This window comes from Hemitrygon akajei, chromosome 4 (genome assembly GCF_048418815.1).
Source record: "Hemitrygon akajei chromosome 4, sHemAka1.3, whole genome shotgun sequence".
Lineage (NCBI taxonomy): Eukaryota > Metazoa > Chordata > Chondrichthyes > Myliobatiformes > Dasyatidae > Hemitrygon > Hemitrygon akajei.
The window spans coordinates 29,278,566-29,297,950 of NC_133127.1; the positions used below are offsets into that span (position 1 = coordinate 29,278,566).

General features: G+C 43.0%; 1 protein-coding gene across 2 annotated transcripts in view; it reads left to right on the plus strand.

Moving 5' to 3' along the window:
- polr1a (RNA polymerase I subunit A) overlaps positions 1-19,385 on the plus strand; it is a 198,316-nt gene that overhangs the window by 144,376 nt on the left and 34,555 nt on the right. For both annotated transcript variants that reach the window (XM_073042216.1, XM_073042217.1), the window contains exons 25-29: positions 9,038-9,205; positions 9,815-9,950; positions 11,440-11,597; positions 12,829-12,958; positions 18,797-18,913. In XM_073042216.1, the coding sequence (XP_072898317.1) occupies positions 9,038-9,205; positions 9,815-9,950; positions 11,440-11,597; positions 12,829-12,958; positions 18,797-18,913 (709 nt within the window). The remainder of the gene's footprint in view (positions 1-9,037; positions 9,206-9,814; positions 9,951-11,439; positions 11,598-12,828; positions 12,959-18,796; positions 18,914-19,385) is intronic.

The window sequence follows — 19,385 nt, forward strand, 5'->3', positions numbered from 1 at the left end:
AACTATGTTCATCTTTTAACCATGACTCAGTGATCCCACAATGTCATACCTGCCAATCTGTAACTGTGCTACAAATTCATCTACCTTGTTCCGTATACTGCATACATTTAAATATAACACCTTCCGCCCTGTATTCATCATCCTTTTTGATTTGTCCCCCTTTTACATTGCAACTCATCCCATTGACTGCAATTATGCTCCATCATCGGCATGTCCCTTGTAGTGGTCTCACTACACAATGCCTCTGTTTGTAAAGCAACTGCTCCATCCTCCGCCTTATCACTCTGATTCCCATCCCCCTGCTAAAATAGTTTAAAACCTCCCAAACAACTCTAGCAAACCTGTCTGCAAGTACATCCGTGCCCCTTGAGTTCAGGTGTAACCCGTCCCTTTTGTACAGGTAATACCTTCCCCCAAAGAGATCCCAGTGATCCAGAAATCTGAACCCCTGTTGCCAGCACCAGTTCCTCAGCCACATATTTACCTGCGGAATCATCCTATCCTTACCCTAACTGCCGCATGGCATTGGCAGCAATCCAGAGATTACTACCGTGGAGGTCCTGTTTCTCAGCTTTCGACCTAGCTCCCTAAAATCTCTCTTCAAGAACTCCTTGCCTTTCCTACCTATGTCACTGGTGCCAATATGTACCAAGAATTCTGGCAGCTCACCCTTCTCCTTTAGACAGTCCAAGCCATCCCTGACCCTGGCACCTGGGAGGCAACATACCATCCGGTTGGCTCTATCGCATCCAAAGAATATCATCTCTACTCCTCTAAATATGGAATCTCTTAACACTACTGCAGTTCTCTTGACAGTTTCTCTCTTCTGAGCACAGTGCCAGGGTCCCGGTCCCTGCGGCTTCCCCTGGTAGGTCGTAGTCCCTCAATAGTATCCAAAATGTTGTACTTATTATTGAGAGGAATGGCCATGGGGGTACTCGGTACAGGTCGCCCATTCCCCTTTCTTCTCCTTGCTAATAAGGGAGGTCAGGGGAGAATGGACAGACTAGTTCAAGCTGACAGGAGGGGGGCACTAATTCAAATAACCACGTGTTACAACTGTGGTGTGCAGAATAGCACCTCTGAATGTACGACATGTTGAACTTTGAAGGGGATGCACTACAGCAGCAGAGCACCAGACTGGGTTCCACTCCTGTATGTGATGAAGTAGCCACTGAGTGTACTTGCAACGGTGAATTGCAAGTCTAAAACAGAGGGGAAAAGAAATGTAAGGAATATGAATTTAGTTAGTAAATAGCTTTAAGTCTTTCAGTGTTTGCTGAAACTCAATCTGCACCTTATCTCATATCAAATACTGAAGATCTTTTAAGAATAATTCTGCTTTTTTGTATCAGTACGGATGTGGAATTGAGAGAGGAAGTGATAGAGGGGAGCTAGTATGTTACCTTTGCATAAGTAGAGTTACAAGTTTACATTGTTGGTGAAGAAGGAAAAATCTGACTTCCACATTTTTCTCAGTGCTACAACTTCAAAAGCTAGTGGTTATGTTGTATAATATCTTTCACAGTTAACAACTAACAGTACAAAGTACACACAGTGGCGACTTTATTAGGTATATCTGCATACCTGCTCATTAACTTAAATATCTAATCGGCCAATCATGTGGCAGTAACTCAATGCATAAAAGTATGCAGACTTGGTCAAGAGGTTCAGTTGCTGTTCAGACTAAACATCAGAATGGTGGGGGGGAAAAGTGAACTGAGTGATTTTGACAGTGGAATGATTGTTGATGCCAAGCAAGGTAGATTGAATATCTCAGAATTGCTAAAGTTCTGGGATTTTCATACACACCAGTCTTTCAAGTTTGCAGAGAATGGTGCAAAACCCCAAAACAAAAATTTCCAGTGAGCAGTAGTTCTGTGGGCAAAAAAATGCCTTGTTAATGAAAGAAGTCATACCATTTCCCTAATGAACAAATTCAGACAACTCCAAAACAACAGGAAAGCAACAGTAGCTCAAATTACCAAACGGTAGAACAGTTAATGTACAGAAATGCATTTCTGAATGCACAGCTCTTTGAACTTTAAAGTGGATGGGCTACAGCAACAGAAGACCGCACTGGGTTCCACTCCTGTAGCTGAGCGTATGTGGTTTTAATTTTATCTTTCTTTATTTTGTTACGTACCCCGTAACTGGGTCACTTACCAGCAAAGATAGAGAGGTCTGATGGTACTATTTTTAACAGTATCGGTAAAAATTTACAAGAATAATATCAATGCAAACATACAGATAATATACGTTGTCAATACGAACTCTAAAAGTGCAGGTATAATAATAATCAATAAGAAATAAGCTCTATCGTTGTCTAGGGGATAATGTATTGTCTGATGGAAATATAAAAGTCACTTTAGTTCATTCAGGCTGCAGCTTTTTGGTTGGAGACAAGAGAGGGATTTTTGAAACTTGCCAGCTTTTCCTTTTTGTGATGTCGATCCTTCGAAATTTCGTTGGTGTCTTCTCCTTTAGCTAAGTCGTTCTTCCGTGGTACGGCCGCCAATCCCAGGCAAGGGAAAGGACGCACGCGGGCCCCACCGGCTTTCGCTCTTAAACGCTGTCACGGGATTTCTAGCGTTTCTCCTGGTGCATCTGAGGGGTGTTCCCCAGACCCTCTTTTATCCTCACTCACGGGGTGTCAGATGTCAATCAGGTTGGGATGATGCAATCCCTCAACCAGCCCCCCTCTGGTCATTCCCTGAGGGCTTCAATGAATAGTACAGTACTCAATACACAATTCCGTCTCCAAGAGACAATGGCCGGTATCCGTGGCTTTGTCTTGCTGAGGGCAGGACACACATTCCAAACCCTTGAGGATTCTCTCTCTCATTTCCTGGGTCCCAGACCCGAATTAATAGCGATCTTGCGATTCTCAAAAAGGAGGGGGCTACTTTGTACCCTTCGGCCCCTCAGAGTTGTGGCACATTCGTAACACTTTCTTTTTTTGTTGTGGTCACCATTTAAACCTACTGTGCATAACCCTGCAAAACTCTTTGAACACAAGCTGATACAAGGTTCTTTTAGTTACTCTAAGACATATATGTCAAACTCAAGGCCTGCGGACCAAATCCGTCCCGCGGTGGAATTATCTTTGGTCCGCGAGATAATATCTAATTACTATTAAAGCTGGCCCCAGTAATCGAAGCGCCTATGGCGTATGATATGGCTAATGCTGAGTTTATTCAGGTACCAGGTTTGCAGGGTTTTTAGTGTTTATTCGGTTTCCCTGGTTTATTTCCTGAATATCATTAATGAATAAATTTTTTTTCTATTAGAGCTGGCCCGCCGGTATATTGCATGCACCACTAATACTACAAATCCCACAATGCACTGCCAGTGCATTGCTCGCGCTTGCCTTACTCTCTCATCAGCATCCTTATGGCGCTAGTCACGTGTGGTCAACTTTCAGCTATCCCTCACCCCAGAAATGGCTGAACGAAAGGTGGACTTTGAAAACAGGGGTTTTCAAGGCAGGTGGGAGGCAGAGTATATGTTCGCAGATATAAAGGGCAAACCTGTTTGTCTTGTTTGCGGAGACGGTGTGGCTGTAATTAAAGAATATAACGTAAGACGACACTATGAAACGAAACACCACGACAAATACAAGCATCTGGACAAGAAACAGAAGCTCCAGAAGGTAGAAGAGTTGAAAAGAAGTCTGGCGTCACAGCAGGCTATGTTCACAAAAGCCAAAACACAAAGTGAGGCTGCTGTAAAGGCTAGTTTTATTGTGGCAGCAGAGATCGCTAAATCAGCCCGGCCCTTTACCGAGGGAGAATTTGTTAAAAACTGCACGATGAAAGTTTGCGACGTCGTGTGCCCAGATAAAAGGCAAGCATTTTCAAATGTGAGCCTGAGCAGAAACACCGTTGCTGACCGTGTACGTGAGCTTGCCACCAATCTACAACAACAGCTGGTGGGGAAGGGAAGAGATTTCATCGCATATTCCCTTGCTGTGGATGAGAGCAGGGACACTTCTGATACTGCCCAATTCTCAATTTTCATTCGTGGAGTGGACTCAAGTCTGTGTGTAACAGAGGAACTTTTGGGATTAAGATCAATGCATGGCACAACTACTGGAAAAGATCTCTTTGAAGAGGTATCCAGATGTGTAAATATAATGAGGCTGCCTTGGGATAAACTTGTGGGACTGACGACAGATGGAGCGCCCGCGATGTGCGGTCAAAAGAGTGGATTGGTGGGCAGGATGCGGGAGGAAAACAGCGCAGGTGAGTTGACAGCTTATCACTGCATCATACACCAGGAATCGTTGTGTGGCAAAGCCTTGAAAATGGAACATATAATGAGCACCATAACACGAGCAGTTAACTTCATAAGAGCCAAAGGTTTGAATCACCGCGAGTTCAAGTCGTTTCTGGAGGAGTTGGGTTCAGAATATAATGATTTGCCCTATCACACAGAGGTGCGATGGTTAAGCCAAGGAAAACTGCTGAAAAGATGTTTCGAGTTGCGTGAGGAGATCTGTCAGTTCATGGAAAGCAAAGGGAAAGACACAACAGAGCTCCGGGATAAAAAGTTGCTTTGTGAAATGGCGTTTCTGTGTGACATCACGAGCCATCTCAATGCGCTCAACCTGCAGCTTCAGGGGCGGGGTCGTGTGATCACAGACATGTACGCTGCAGTGAGGGCTTTTAAAACCAAGCTGCGCCTGTGGGAGACGCAGATGCAGCAAGAAAACTTGAGCCATTTTCCGTGTTGCCAAACTATGAAAGAGCAGGTTTCTACCGCAGTGTTCCCACGTGCAAAGTTTGCTGAAAAACTTAGCATACTTGGTGCCGACTTCACACGGCGATTTGCCGACTTTGAAGCCCAAAAAAGCAGGTTTGAACTGCTCAGTAATCCATTTGCAGCTGACGTGGAAAGCGCACCAACCAACATACAAATGGAGCTGATTGAACTCCAATGTAGTGACACACTCAAGGCAAAGTATGACTCGGTGGGCGCTGCACAGTTTCTACGTTTCATTCCCGACACAATGCCCCAGCTGTGTACCCAAGCTGCTCAAATGCTCTCTATGTTTGGCAGCACATATCTGTGTGAACAACTGTTCTCTTCGATGAAGATAAACAAAACATCACACAGGAGTCGTCTTTCTGATGAACACCTTCACTCAATTCTGAGGATTTCCTCAGCTCAGAGCCTGACTCCAAACATTGATGAACTTGCATCCAAGATGAGATGCCAAGTATCTGGCTTAGACTAGTGTGAATCACAGAGTGTTGGCCTGTGGAAAAATGTTTTCATTAGAAATTACTCCGGAAAAGCTGCAGATAAAGCCATAAGAAATAAATGCAACTGATTATTTATTTATTTAATGTTCAATGTTGTTTTTGTAGGCAATAACCTAAGCTTTGTTAGTTCCAGGTTAATATGTGTAATAAATTCATTTCAATAAGTTTTGCAATAAACGCTGAACCAGTCCGGCCCTCGACTTGTACCGATTTTTTAATTTTGGCCCACTGTGTATTTGAGTTTGACACCCCTGCGTAAGAGATAGTCTTACCTAGAGAGGATTTGGATCTATAATCTTGGAATTTAGAAGGAGAAAGGATGACATTATTCAAGCTTATCTGGGGGAGGGGTCTGTCAGGGTACATATTGAGAAAGGAGGATCACAAGGGGAAATAACGGCGAAATAATTTTAAAATGAGCTGCATAGAATTTTTTTCTTGTCTCAGAGGCTACTGAAACTCTGGAATTTGCACGCAGTTGCTCTGCCTGTGACCACAAGAAGCTGCAAAGAGTTGTCCCCACTGCTCAGCACGTCACGGAAACCAGTCTTCCCCCCCATGGTCTCTGTTTATACTTCTTGCTGCTTGGCAAAGCAGCCAGTATAATCAAAGTCACCACCCATCCCAAATATTCTCTCTTCTCCCTTCTTCCCTCTCGTATTAGACAGAGGATCCAAATGCCTGAAAGCACATAGCACCAGGCTCAGGAACAACTTTTATCTCACTGTTATAAGACCATTGAACAGTTCTCTAGGCCTTTCAATATTCGATAGGTTTCAATGACATCCCCCATCATTCTTCTCAAAAATCAACTGCCAACCCAATCAGGTTTAATGCTAGCACAGGAAACCAAATAAAACCTCAGATGCTCGGAACTGAAATAAAACCAAAAATGCTGAATTTATGCACAAAATGCTGGAGGAACTCAGCAGGCCAGGTAGCATCTATGGTAAAGAGTACAGTTGACATTTTGGGCCAAAACCCTTCATCAGGATGCCGAAAGTACTTAGCCAGTCAAGCAACATCTGTGAAAAGAAAAACCAGTTAATGATTCAGGTTGAAGACCCTTTATCAGAACTAGCACAATTGGAAATCCAGAATAACAAAATGCTGGAGGAGCTCTGCAGGTCAAGTAGCATCCATGGAAAAGAGTAAAGAGTCGACATTTCGGGCAGAGACCTTTCATCAGGACTGGATCCTGAAGCTGCCTGCTGAGTTCCTCGAGCATTTTGTGTGTGTTAGTGCAATTTGATTTTTTTTGTGTAAACCCATTTCAATGATGATACAGTGGTTGTTCAACCCACGTAAGGCTGCTGGACCAGACAATATTCCTGGCAGAGTGCTCAGAGGATGTGCAGACCAGCTGGCAGATGTTCTCACTGACATCATCAACATTTCCCTGAGCAGTGCCGTCATTCCAACGTACGTCAAGGTCGCCACCATCGTCCCCGTGCCTAAGAAGTCTTCAGTGTCCTGCCTAAATGACTACTGTCCATCATCATGAAGTGTTTCGAGAGGCTCGTTATGAGGCACATCAAGACCCTGCTACCCCCCTCACTGGACCCCCTGCAGTTCGCAAATCGTCCCAACCCCTCAACAGACGACGTCATCGCCACCACCATCCATTTGGCCCTCACCCACCTGGACAAAAAAAAGACACATACGTTTGAATGCTGTTCATTGACTTTAGTTCAGCATTCAACACAATCATTCCTCAGAAACTGATTGGAAAGCTGAAACTGCTGGGCCTGAACACCTCCCTCTGCGACTGGATCCTTGACTCCCTGACTGGGGGACCTCAGTCAGTCCGGATCAGGAGCAACATCTCCAACACCATCACACTGAGCACGGGGGCCCCCCAGGGCTGTGTGCTCAGTCCACTGCTGTTCACTCTGCTGACCCACGACTGTGCAGCAATACACAGCTCGAAATCACATCATCAAGTTCACCGATGACACAACCGTGGTGGGTCTCATCAGCAAGAACAGCGGTTAACAGACTGGTGCAGAGCAAACAACCTGTCTCTGAATGGGAATAAAACAAAAGAGATGGTTGTTGACTTTAGGAGGGCACGGAGTGACCACTCCCCGCTGAACATCAATGGCTCCTTGGTAGAGATCGTTAAGAGTATCAAATTTCTTGGTGTTCACCTGGCGGAGAATCTCACCTGGTCCCTCAACACCAGCTCCATAGCTAAGAAAGCCCAGCAGTGTCTCTACTTTCTGCAAAGGCTGTGGAAAGTCCATTTCCCACTACCCATCCTCACCACATTCTACAGAGGATGTATCAAGAGTATCCTGAGCAGCTGTATCACTGCCTGGTTGGGGAATTACACCATCTCAGATCGCAAGACTCTGCAGCGGATAGTGAGGTCAGCTGAGAAGATCATCGACGTCTCTCTTCCCGCCGTTACAGACATTTACACCACACGCTGCACCCGCAAAGCTAACAGCATTGTGAAGGACCCCACGCACCCTTCATACAAACCCTTCTCCCTTCTACCATCTGGCAAAAGATCCCAAAGCATTCGGGCTCTCACAACCAGACTGTGTAACAGTTTCTTCCCCCAAGCCATCAGACTCCTCAATACCCAGAGTCTAGACTGACATCTACATCATTTATTATTATATTGAAATCTGTCCTCTACTGTGACTAATGTCTTGTTTATTATTTGTTTATTAATTAATTATTGTGCACTTTATGTAGTCTAGTGTAGCCTTGAGTTGTTTCACATAGTCTAGTGTAGTTTTTGTGTTGTTTCATGTAGCACCAGGGTCCTGGAGGAACGTTGTTTCATTTTTACTGTGTACTGTACCAGCAGTTTATGGTCGAAATAACAATTAAAAAAGGGACTTGACAGGTTGAGCTGGAGTCGAAGAGGAAGTGGTAATTGTTAGTACGATTCAGTTTCACAGGGTTGAAGGTGCCTGCTGTTACAGTCCAGTACCACCAATGGCAGAGTATAGTTTCATCAATAGTAAGTGCAGTTGAGTTTCACTTGTGAGTCTACTGTAACTGCCAGTGCAGTGAAAACCAAGTGCTTTAGGGAATTATCTTGTGTTATGACAATACTGTTGAATAAATGATGCCAGGGAGCAGTTTTTATAAAACAAATTCTTGCCTTCCTTGAGCTTTGTTCATTATTTTTCAACTTTCCTTACAGCAAAACAGGAGGCCATTTGTCCCATTACAGCAATGCTAGCTAACAACACCATTCCCTAATAATTTCAACTAATAACTTGCACTTCCCACACTTGCATCAACTTCCCACCTTCTCCAGAATTTGCCATGCATCTACCTATTGGCCAATTATCCTACCAGTCAGCATATCTTAAACCATAAGACAAAGGAGTAGAATTGGGCCGTTCAGCACATTGAGTCTGCTCTACCTTTGCATAATCTGCAGCTGATTTATCTCTCTGAACCCCATTTTCCTGCTTTCTCCCCATATCCTTTGTTGCCCTTATTAATTAAGAACTCGTCAACCTAAATTTGAGATGGAGGCGGGTGGGGGAGGTCTGTAAGGTCACGGAGCACACATGAACTCCACACAGCCAACACATGTTCATCCGAGGTTGGGATTGAACATGGATCGCTGGAGTTGAGAGGCGGCAGCTATGCTAGCTATGGTGCGATTGAGGTAGTATTGTTGCTTCATGCCCAATCAGAGGCATTGCCTTTGTACTGCTTCTTGCGAATCGCATTGTGTAAGATTCTGAACATTTGTCTGGCTTGGGTGAAAAATAGAGTAAATCTTTCTCTTCTTTCAGTTTGAAGGACCTTCTGAGTGTGAAGTGGCAGAGATCGCTGTGTGAGCCAGGAGAGGCTGTCGGGCTCCTGGCTGCACAAAGTATAGGAGAACCATCAACACAGATGACACTGAACACTTTCCATTTTGCTGGAAGAGGAGAAATGAATGTCACTCTAGGGATTCCCAGGTAAGCAGGTTACCAAAATGAATTTTTTTCCTTTATGGTTAAAGGAAAGACTGAATGAGAAGAAAGAAAAAGAATTAATAAATTACATGCATTGATTTTGATGTTGCCTTTAAATAACAAAATATATGTAGTATATAAGTTCAGTAAATAAGCACAAAAAAACTGAAAATGTCATTAATACGGTAAATTGGGAGGGGGATTTCCGAGCAACAGAATCCTCCTTCTTTGGCCCTTTACTCCTTCCTTCTATCACCTCAATCTGATGCCCCTCCTCCACCCCTTTCTCCCATGGTCCACTCTCAACTCCCATCATAATTTCTTTGGAAATGCTGGCTGTGGACCTATTTAGAGCATTATGTGTGTTTGTGTCTGATATTTCACAAATCTGAATAAACATTAGTGCCCTCTGACAGAAATGCAACCTCTCATCATGCTCCTGTTTATAGTGACAGAATTATTCCATGATGACTTAAGGATATTGTAACAAGCCTGAAGTGATTTGGCCTCTGATGTGCTTGTTTATTCTTTCTTATTAAAAGAATTGGTACCAATGTAGAGCAAGAGCCAACGCAGTATGAGATAAGCTGTAGAGATTTCTGTTTCCGTCAGGTTGCGTGAAATTCTAATGGTGGCAAGTGCTAACATTAAAACGCCAATGATGACTATTCCTGTGCTGAACACCAAGAAAGCATTGAAGAAAGTCAAGAAACTGAAGAAACAACTCACAAGAGTGTGTTTGGCAGAGGTAGGCATAATTCTTCATATTCAGAGTGGAAACGGGGACATCTGCCAGATTTGCTTTTTGTACTCGGTGGGTGAAGCTGCTTGTGAGCTTGATTAGGTCCTATGGGCTGAATAGTTTTGAGTTTAACTTTGTGCTGAGTTTGCAGACGTTGCAGCAGTCCTGAGAGAACAGGACTTTTAATTGCTAATGAGGAGGAACTGGTGCACATTCTTTAGCATTTCTATGATTTTTTTTACCGTATCCTCTGTCTAAAGAACTTTTAACATTGAAGGTTCCTGTATATGTTACATGATACTCGTTAGCTGCATTATGACAGTCAGACAGACATACTTTATTGATCCCGAGGGAAATTGGGTTTCGTTACAGCCGCACCAACCAAGAATAGTGTAGAAATGTAGCAATGTAAAACCATAAATAATAATAAGTTAATCATGCCAAGTGGAAATAAGTCCAGGACCAGCCTATTGGCTCAGGGTGTCTGACACCCTGAGGGAGGAGTTGTAAAGTTTGATGGCCACAGGCAGGAATGACCTCCTATGTCGCTCAGTGTTACATCTTGGTGGATGATATATAGTCCTCTTTCCAAATGGTGTAGCTCTTAAGGTATTATGACTCTGATCAGGTGACAAAATCTACCTCTGGCAAATGTCAAAATTGAAATCCATCAATATTGTTCAACAGTAGTTATTGTAAGACTGTTAAATGGTTCCCTTTTACGATAAGGTTAAATCCTAACCACACTACCTACCTTCTTAAGGTTTTGCAACTTATTATTTGCCTGCACTGCACTTTATCCTCAATTGTTATTGCTTTCGATCATTACACACAGTATGCGAGACAACTTTTTCCGCTGTATCTCAGTACACGTGATGGTAATAAACCAGTGCCAATTAGGGTATTTTTAATTATGTGAAAATGTCTCAAGGTGGTTATCCAGTGTAAATATATAATAATTTAGTACTGCTCTGTGCAAAAGTGCACAGTAAATTCACAAAAATGACATTTTTGTGATTTACACCATTCAGTGTGATTACGCATCAAAGATAATGGAAAAGTTTTTGCCAAAGTACTTTACAAAGGCTGCTCTATATAAATAATTGTGCCACAATAATGTAATACCTCAAAGAAAGTTGAATGTATTTGAATGGAATCCTTCTATAACCTCATATTAAGCTTAAACATGGTAAAATAACTCTTCAGTTAGATATCAATTGCGAGCTTGTACTAATTAATAATATTACTTCCATTAGATGGCTCAGTTTGTGGGAAGAACAAATAATTTATCTACAGTTCAATCTATACTCAGAAGCATGCCGTCTATCTATTTCACTCTGTTAATTGTGCTGTGCTTTCTATATTCACGAACAAATCAATAGTTTCTCTTTACAATTAAATTTTTAAGCTGTGTCATAAGCTTTAAGCTTATGTTTCTGGGTTTCGCTGGTCATGTTTTTTTAACATTTTTTAAATTGTTTTATGTGAATTTCAGGTTTTACACAAGATTGAGGTGAAAGATTCCTTTCAGGTTCAAAGCAAGGTGGAGAAGTTTAGGATGTACCGAATAAAATTTTACTTTCTGGATTACAAACTATATCGAAATGAAAAGTGTTTGACTCCAGATGATTTATTGCACTACATGGAGACCAGGTAACAGTCTAGTTAAAACGGTGATCACAGCATTCACAGGATGCTGGGAAAGAATAGGGTTCTGATTTCTCTCCTAATGGTGACTCTGCATCAGAAATATCACCTCTAATCCAATAACATAATTTATAATATTTTTGTATATTGGTCAATTTGATTTACAGGGACAAGGTTGCACAAACTATTGTTCACGTTCACTGAAGCTCCTGAAGAATTGACCTCCTTATCAGGGGCAAGCATTGAGCCATAACCAGGATTTCCCTGCTAAAATTGGGCAAGACTAGAATTTGAGGTCACAGGTTCAAATGGTTCAACTCAATATCAGAGACAGTATACAACCTGTAATTCTTACTCTTCACAGAGACATCCATGAAAGAAGAAACCTCAAAGAATGGATGATAGTAAAATATCAGAACCCCAAAGCCCCCACACCCCATGCACAAGCAGCAGCTGAAGCATCGAACCTCCCCCTCCCCCCATTTGCACCAGCAGAAGCACCCCCCCCACCATGCAAGCAATATCAAAAGCCCCCAAAGAGACCTTGATCTGGAGTCCATCAAAAACTCCAGTCAATAACCCAGCACGGCAGTATCTCAGAGAGGCTCTCTCTCACCACCGAGGGAGAGAGATTGCTCCTGCAACAAGGGCAGGAAGCCAGTAGTTAAGGGTAAAAGGTGCAATGCTTAAAGGTTTCATAAGGAGGAACTTCATTCAGAGTATAGTGAGAATATGGAACGGGCTGCCTGCGGAAGTGGGTTTGATTTCAACATTTAGAGAAGTTTGGATGTGTACATGAATCGGATGCGTATGGAGGGCTACGGTCCAGGTGCAGATCAATTGAACTATGCAGAATAATAGTTCGGCACGGACTAGATGGGCCAAAGAGCCTGTTTCTGTGCTGTAGTGCTCCATGACACTGAGCATTGTCTAAATAAATTCTTGGGTGATTTGATGGGACTGTGCTCCAGCTTCCTGTCTTGGCTCTCTCCCCCACCCCCCCATAGCCTTTGACTCTGCAGTAACTGAGAGTTCCATATCCTGGCCTGAGATTTCCAGCCTTCAAAGACTTACAACCCTGTAAGAGAAGGAACACAAACCAGTTAGCCATGTAGTGAGGAACGGGGATGTTCTTCCTTTTCATCTTATCAGTCTGAAGTATATTATTGTAGAGTATTCCAAAAGAAGAGTCGTAGTACTTTTTCACAGGACAATTTCACTTTTACTCTTTGCTCAGGTTCTTCCGGCTACTGCTTGAGAACATTAAAAAGATGAGTGCTAAACTGGGTTCATTTAAAGTTGTGAATTCACGGAAAGCTACACAGAAGGATCTGAATGAAGACTCTGGAGAAGGTGATGGGAAGCAGGTGAGAACAGACTCTTAAAGAGCATGCATCTAGGTTCTCCTTTCTTTGTGTACATTTCTTATTTCCTTTCATCCTCCCCTCCTTCCTCCCAAAAAATCTGGCATCTGCTTAGCTTTCTTCCTTATCTGTTTCCACCTATTACCCCACTAACATCTGTATATAAAACAACCCCCCTCCATCTGCTCATCATGCCCCACCACACCTGGTCCTGCTTATCATAAGACCGTAAGACACAGGAGCAGAATTAGGCCATTTGACCCATCAAGTCTGCTCCGCCATTCAATCATGGCTGATCCTTTTTTTTTCCCTGTCTTCTCCTCAACCCCAGTTCCCGGCCTTCTCCCCGTAACCTTTGATGCCACGTCCAATCAAGAACCTATCAATCTCTGCCTTAAATACACCCAACGACCAGGCCTCCACAGTTGCATGTGGCAACAAATTCCACAAGTTCACCACCCTCTGGCTAAAGAAATTCCTCCACTTCTCTGTTTTGAAAGGGTGCCCCTCTATCCTGAGGCTGTGCCCTTTTGTCCTAAACTCTCCCAGCATGGGAAACATACTTCTCCACATCTACTCTATCTAGGCCTTTCAACATTCGAAAGGTTTCGATGAGATCACCCCTTATCCTTCTGAATTCCAGTGAGTACAGACCCAGAGCCATCAAACATTCCTCGTATGATAACCCTTTCAGTCCTGGATTCACCTTGTGAACCTCCTCTGGACCCTCTCCAATGCCAGCACATCTTTTCTAAGATGAGGGGCCCAAAACTGTTCACAATACTCAAGCTGAAGCCTCACCAGTGCCTAATAAAGCCTCAGTAAGACATCCTTGCTCTTGTATTCTAGACCTCTTGAAATGAATGCTAACATGGCATTTGCCTTCTAAAGATCATTTCTAATGCCACCTCAATCTCTAACAGTACCTCTTTCAGATGCTCTCCTCCGGGTGACTTGTATACCTTTAGGTCTTTCAGCTTTTTGAACACCTTCTCTCTTATAACAGCAACTGCACCCACTTCTTTTCCTTCACACACTACAACATCAGGTATACTGCTAGTGTCTTCCATAGTGAAGACTAATGCAAAATACTCACTACTTCATCAGCCATCTCCTTGTCCCCCATTATTAATTCTCCTGCCTCATTTTCTAGCGGTCCTATATCCACTCATTTCTCTTTTATTTTTAACATACTTGAAAAAACTTTTACTATCCACTTTTGATATTATTTGCTAGCTTGCTAATTTCATCTTTTACCTTTTTTTTGTAATTTTTTTTATTGAAGTTCATCATCAAACAAACATTTCCATAAGATGTATTTCAAACATTGTACATATATATCTGAGGTATACATTTATAGAATTTTACCTTCTAATGATTTTTTTAGATGCTCTCTGTAGGTTTTTTTAAAAACTTGCCAATCCTCTATCTTCCTACTAATTTTTGCCTTGTTGTTTGCCCTTTCTTTTGCTTTTACAATAGTTTTGACTTCCCTTGTCAGCCACGGTTGTACTATTTTACCATTTGAGTACTTCTGTGTTTTTGGGATACACATGTCCTAAACCTTCCTCATTTTTTCCCAGAAATGCATGTCATTGCTGCTCTGCTGACATCTCTGCCAGCAGCTCCTTCCAATTTACTTTGGCCAACAAGGTTCACAAACTTCCTAGCACCACTGTACCCTTTGTAGTGCAAGTCCTACACTGGTTTGGCTTTCAAAAGTGCATATTTCTGCACGTTTTTTGAGTTCAGTTCTCTGTCCGGCACTTACTGACTCGCACACTGTCATGTCTGACAGGAACAACCTGTTGCCTGCCTGCAACTAAGAACAAATGCCAGATTAATATCCTTTTCCTGTAAAGTTGTTTCCTTTTATTTCAAAAAGGGAGACCTTCAACAAAATAGTTGGTGCTGGCAACTCTTTTGATTTTGCACTTGTTTTCTCCTGCATATGATTTTTTTTTTGACTTGAAGAATTACTCTCCATAAATTATTATGAATAAGAGTAAATACTTTAAACCTGATCATAAAAGCTCACACCTGCTGGCAACAGCTTTTTATTACTATTAATTTATCTCTCTGTTTTAAAACACTTACCTTGATTAAGATAAATGGAATCACTTATTCACAGAAGCTGCAAACACAAGTGGGAATTCCCGTCCTATTAAAACATTGACTTAAGGAACTTGATTTTTGTAAGGAATGATAAGCAGAAAGGAAAGGACTAAGTGTAGTGGCATCTGCACTGGACTTCAAGGCGAGTAGTCCCGGGTTTAGATCAGGCCGGCTCCTTGCATATTTTCCATCCATGCTGGATTGAGTCTCAGGCTAGAAACTTGGCCCCATAAGCAAAAAAACCAGATATATATACAAAACAGTTATGTATACAATCTTAATGTAACCCCCTGGGTCGCCTCAGGCTCGCTCAGCTCGTTCTCGTCTAGGGGGAGCAGCCTTCGGCCCCGCCAAACTGGGTAATCAGCTGGTGTGGATGCTGTGTGATGTCCCCGCCTCGCCCAAAAACAGACAGTACACCATATGCTATTAAATGAGTACAATTTATAAAGGTTACTATAACTAAGTGATTAATAACAATACAGTGTATATGAAGGAAAAAAATAAAGAAAAGGCGCCAAACTTATCAAAGTCCAAACCACTTAGTGCACAACCATTGGAGCTCAATTACTGAAGACTTCTGGCCACCATTCGATCCCCTCCGATCTCCTCGACCCGCCGCCTGGGACCAACCACGGTGGTCGACCAGACGCTCCACACAAATCTGTCTTCGTCTCCTCTCCTCACCGAAAACCTTGGGCCTCGGACCCCCGCTCGGGGTCCGTTCCGTCACCCAGCTTCCAGCATCACGTCCTCTCTCTCTCTCACCGCCTCGCGCCGACTCCCCAAAATGCCCGCCAACAATCAGTTTACAGAGCCACAAGAAAGAATAACATTAATCCCAATTGGTTAACAAACAAATACAATTCACGATATCAGTAATTTTAACCCAAACAAACTTCCAGCACTTATCATAACAAAGAAGCATTCCTACTTTTAACAAAACAAAGACGCCATTTTGATTACATACACAGTAACAAAGAAAAAGAAGAAACCCCCTTTACATTAGTGTTTGGGAATTGTCCTCCCATGTTTTCCCTCTTTATTACTTGTACATTGCAACAGAGACGCACCATAAAGATTTTTACTCCCTTGGATGTAATAAATACAGTACAAATGCTAAAGAAATGGCATGGTTGTCGCACTAGGTACGGAGAGGAACAACAACAGAAGACTTAAGTACAGATCGATGGCATTAGTGGGTGTGGAAATCACATGAAGTTCCAGAAACAGCATCCAAACCTAAAGGAAGATAAATCCATCCCATTTCCTCTAGTGTAAGATTGCCTTGTGGGATGATGCAAAAGATAATTACAGAGGAGCTGGACAAAGTTGATTGGAAGGGAACATTCTAAAGGTAGGATGACACAACCATGACTGACAAGGGAAGTTAAAGCTACATTAAAGTCAGATAGAGCAAAAGCTTTAACTTCCCTTGTCAGTCATGGTTGTGTCATCCTGCCTTTAGAATGTTCCCTTCCAATCAACTTTGGCCAGCTCCTCTGTAATTATCTTTACTCTACTGCAATAAGATCACAAGACAAAGGAGCAGAAGTAGGCCTTTCGGCCCATCGAGTCTGCTCCGCCACTCCACCATGAGCCAAGCTATTTTCCCATCTAGTTCCAATTTCTGGCTTTTTCCCCATATCCCTTGATACCCTGACTAATTAGATACTGACTTCAGCTTCTCCTTCTCAAACTACAGGGTGAATTCTATCATTATGATCACTCTCTCCCAAGGGTTTCTTTACCTTAAGTTCCCTAATCAAATCTGGGTCATTCCATAACACCCAGTCCAGGATTGCTGATCCCCCTGGTGGGTTTAACCACAAGCTGCTCTAAAAAGCCGTCTTGTAGGCATTCTGCAAATTCCCTCTCTCTCTGATTGCAGTACAAACCTGATTTTCCCAGTCGACCTGCATATTCAAATACCCCATGACTGTTGCAATATTGCCCCTTTGCCTTTCCTGCATCCAGTTGTAATTTGTATCCCATCCTATGTCACTTCTTTCAAAGGATGTGATTTCATTTTTTCACCAACAGAGCCACACCAGCCTCTCTGCCTACCTGCCCGTGTATCCTTGTATGTTAAGCTCCCAACTATGATCTTCTTTCAGCCACGACTCAGTAATGCCCTAAATATTATACCTGTCTATCTCTAAATGCTGCAAGATTGTCTGTCTTATTCCATATACTGCATACATTCCAGTATAACACCTTCAGTCCTGTATCCATCACTCTTTTTGATTTTGGCCCCCTGTAAAACTTTAACTCAGCCCACTGACTGCAATTTTGCCTTGTTGTCTGTCTAACCTCCTCACACTCTCACTACACACTACATCTAGTTGTATCCCCCCCCCCCCCCCCCCCGGTTCAGGTGCAGCCTATCCTTTTTGTACAAGTCTTGCCTTCTCCAGAAGAGAACCCTGTGATAAAGAAATCTACTCCCTGTATCAATTCTTCGCCACTCATTCATCTGCCAAATCATCCTATTCTTATCCTCACTGGTGGTGGCACAGACAGAGATTATTACCCTGGAGGTCCTGCTTCTCAACTTTCTACCCAACTCCCTATATTCTCTCTTCAACACCTCCTCCCTTTTCCAACAGCCTTTGCTTTTGGTACCATTGTGTGCCACAACTTCCGGCTGTTCACCCTCACCCATTAGAATGCTATGGACTTGATTCGAGACATCCCTGACCCTGGCACCTGTGAGGCAACATCTGCGTGTCTCTTTCACATCCACAGAATCTGCTGTGAGCGTCTCTAATTATGGAACCCCCTATCACTACTGCACTCCTCTTCTCCCCACTTCCCTTCTGAGCCACAGAGACAGACCTAGTGCCAGAGATCAAGTTGCTGCAGCTTCCTCTAGTAAGTCATTTCCACCCCCCCCCCCCACTTCCCCCACCTCTACCCCAACAGTATGCAAAGCAATATTCTTATTATTGAGGGGAACAGTCACAAGGGGTACTCTACATTGGCTGCCGATTCCCTTTCCCTATCCTCACAATCACCCAGATACCTGCCTCTAGTAACTTAGGGGTGACTGCTTTCCTGTAGCTCCTATCTATCACATCCTCATTTTCCCGTATGAGTTCATCTGGCCGCAGCTCCGGATCCTTAACGCAGTGCAAATGTAGTTATCAGGGAGACTGGAGGTCTCCCAAAGTTCCCACATCTCACACAAGGAACTTAACACTAATTCTGGACCTACTCTCAGCAGGGAATGTACTGACAGGTGAAAAAAATTTACTAGAAACCTACTTGGGACCTCCACTTGTGCTTGCCCTAACCTGTTCTTGCCTTAAGACTATTGAGCCTATTGTTACTAATTCTCCCAACCTTAATCAGAATGGGGCTGCACACTGTGCTTCCATTAAGAATTGATAGTAATAAAGATCACTGATCATGCATGTTTTCCCTGGTGTTTGATGTAATATTTATCACTGTTTTGTTAGAATTGCAACTATTTTACCTCTCTGTCAATAACTGCCAGTGGTGTAGTGGCATCTGCACCTGACTTCGAGGCGAGTGGTCCCAGGTTCGAATCCGGCCGGCTACTTGTACGCCTTCCATCCGTGCTGGGTTGAGCGTCGAGCGAGCAACTCAGTCTCGTTAAAAAAAAACAGGCAAAAATGCTAAAGAAATGCCGCCACAAAGCGTGAAGAGGAACTGGAGAGATTTTTGTATTTTGTTTATTGCCATGTGTTTTTTTTTAAAAAGGCACAGGATGACAATGAGCTGGCTGCTGAAGAGGAGGTCCCAATTGTTGACGCGCAAGCAGACGAAGGAGATGCCGATGCTACAGATGCTAAAAGGCGTGAAAAACAGGAAGAAGAGGTATAACATGCATTTCAAAGACTTTTTCAGAATCGAGTTTAATATCACTGGCTCGCATCATGAAATTTGTTGTTTTGTGGCAGCGGTACATTGCAAGACATAATAATAAAAAAGATAAGATATAATAAGGAATTTATATTAAATAAGTGGTTCAAAAAGTGAGCAAAAAAATAGTGAAGTAGCATACATGAGATCATTGCCCATTCAGGCACCTGACGGTGGAGGGGAAGAAACTGTTCCTAAAACACTGAGCGTGGGTCTTCAGGCTCCTGTAACTGCTCCTCAATGGTACCATGAGGAGAGGGCATGTCATGGGTGACGGGGATCCATAATGATGGATGTTGCCTTTTTAAGGCATTGGCTTTTGAAGGTGTTCTCGATGCTGCAGAGGCTGGTGCCTGTGATGGAGTACACTGAGTTTGCAACTTTCTGCAAACTGTCTTCATCAAGCTGATGTCCTTCGCAACAGACA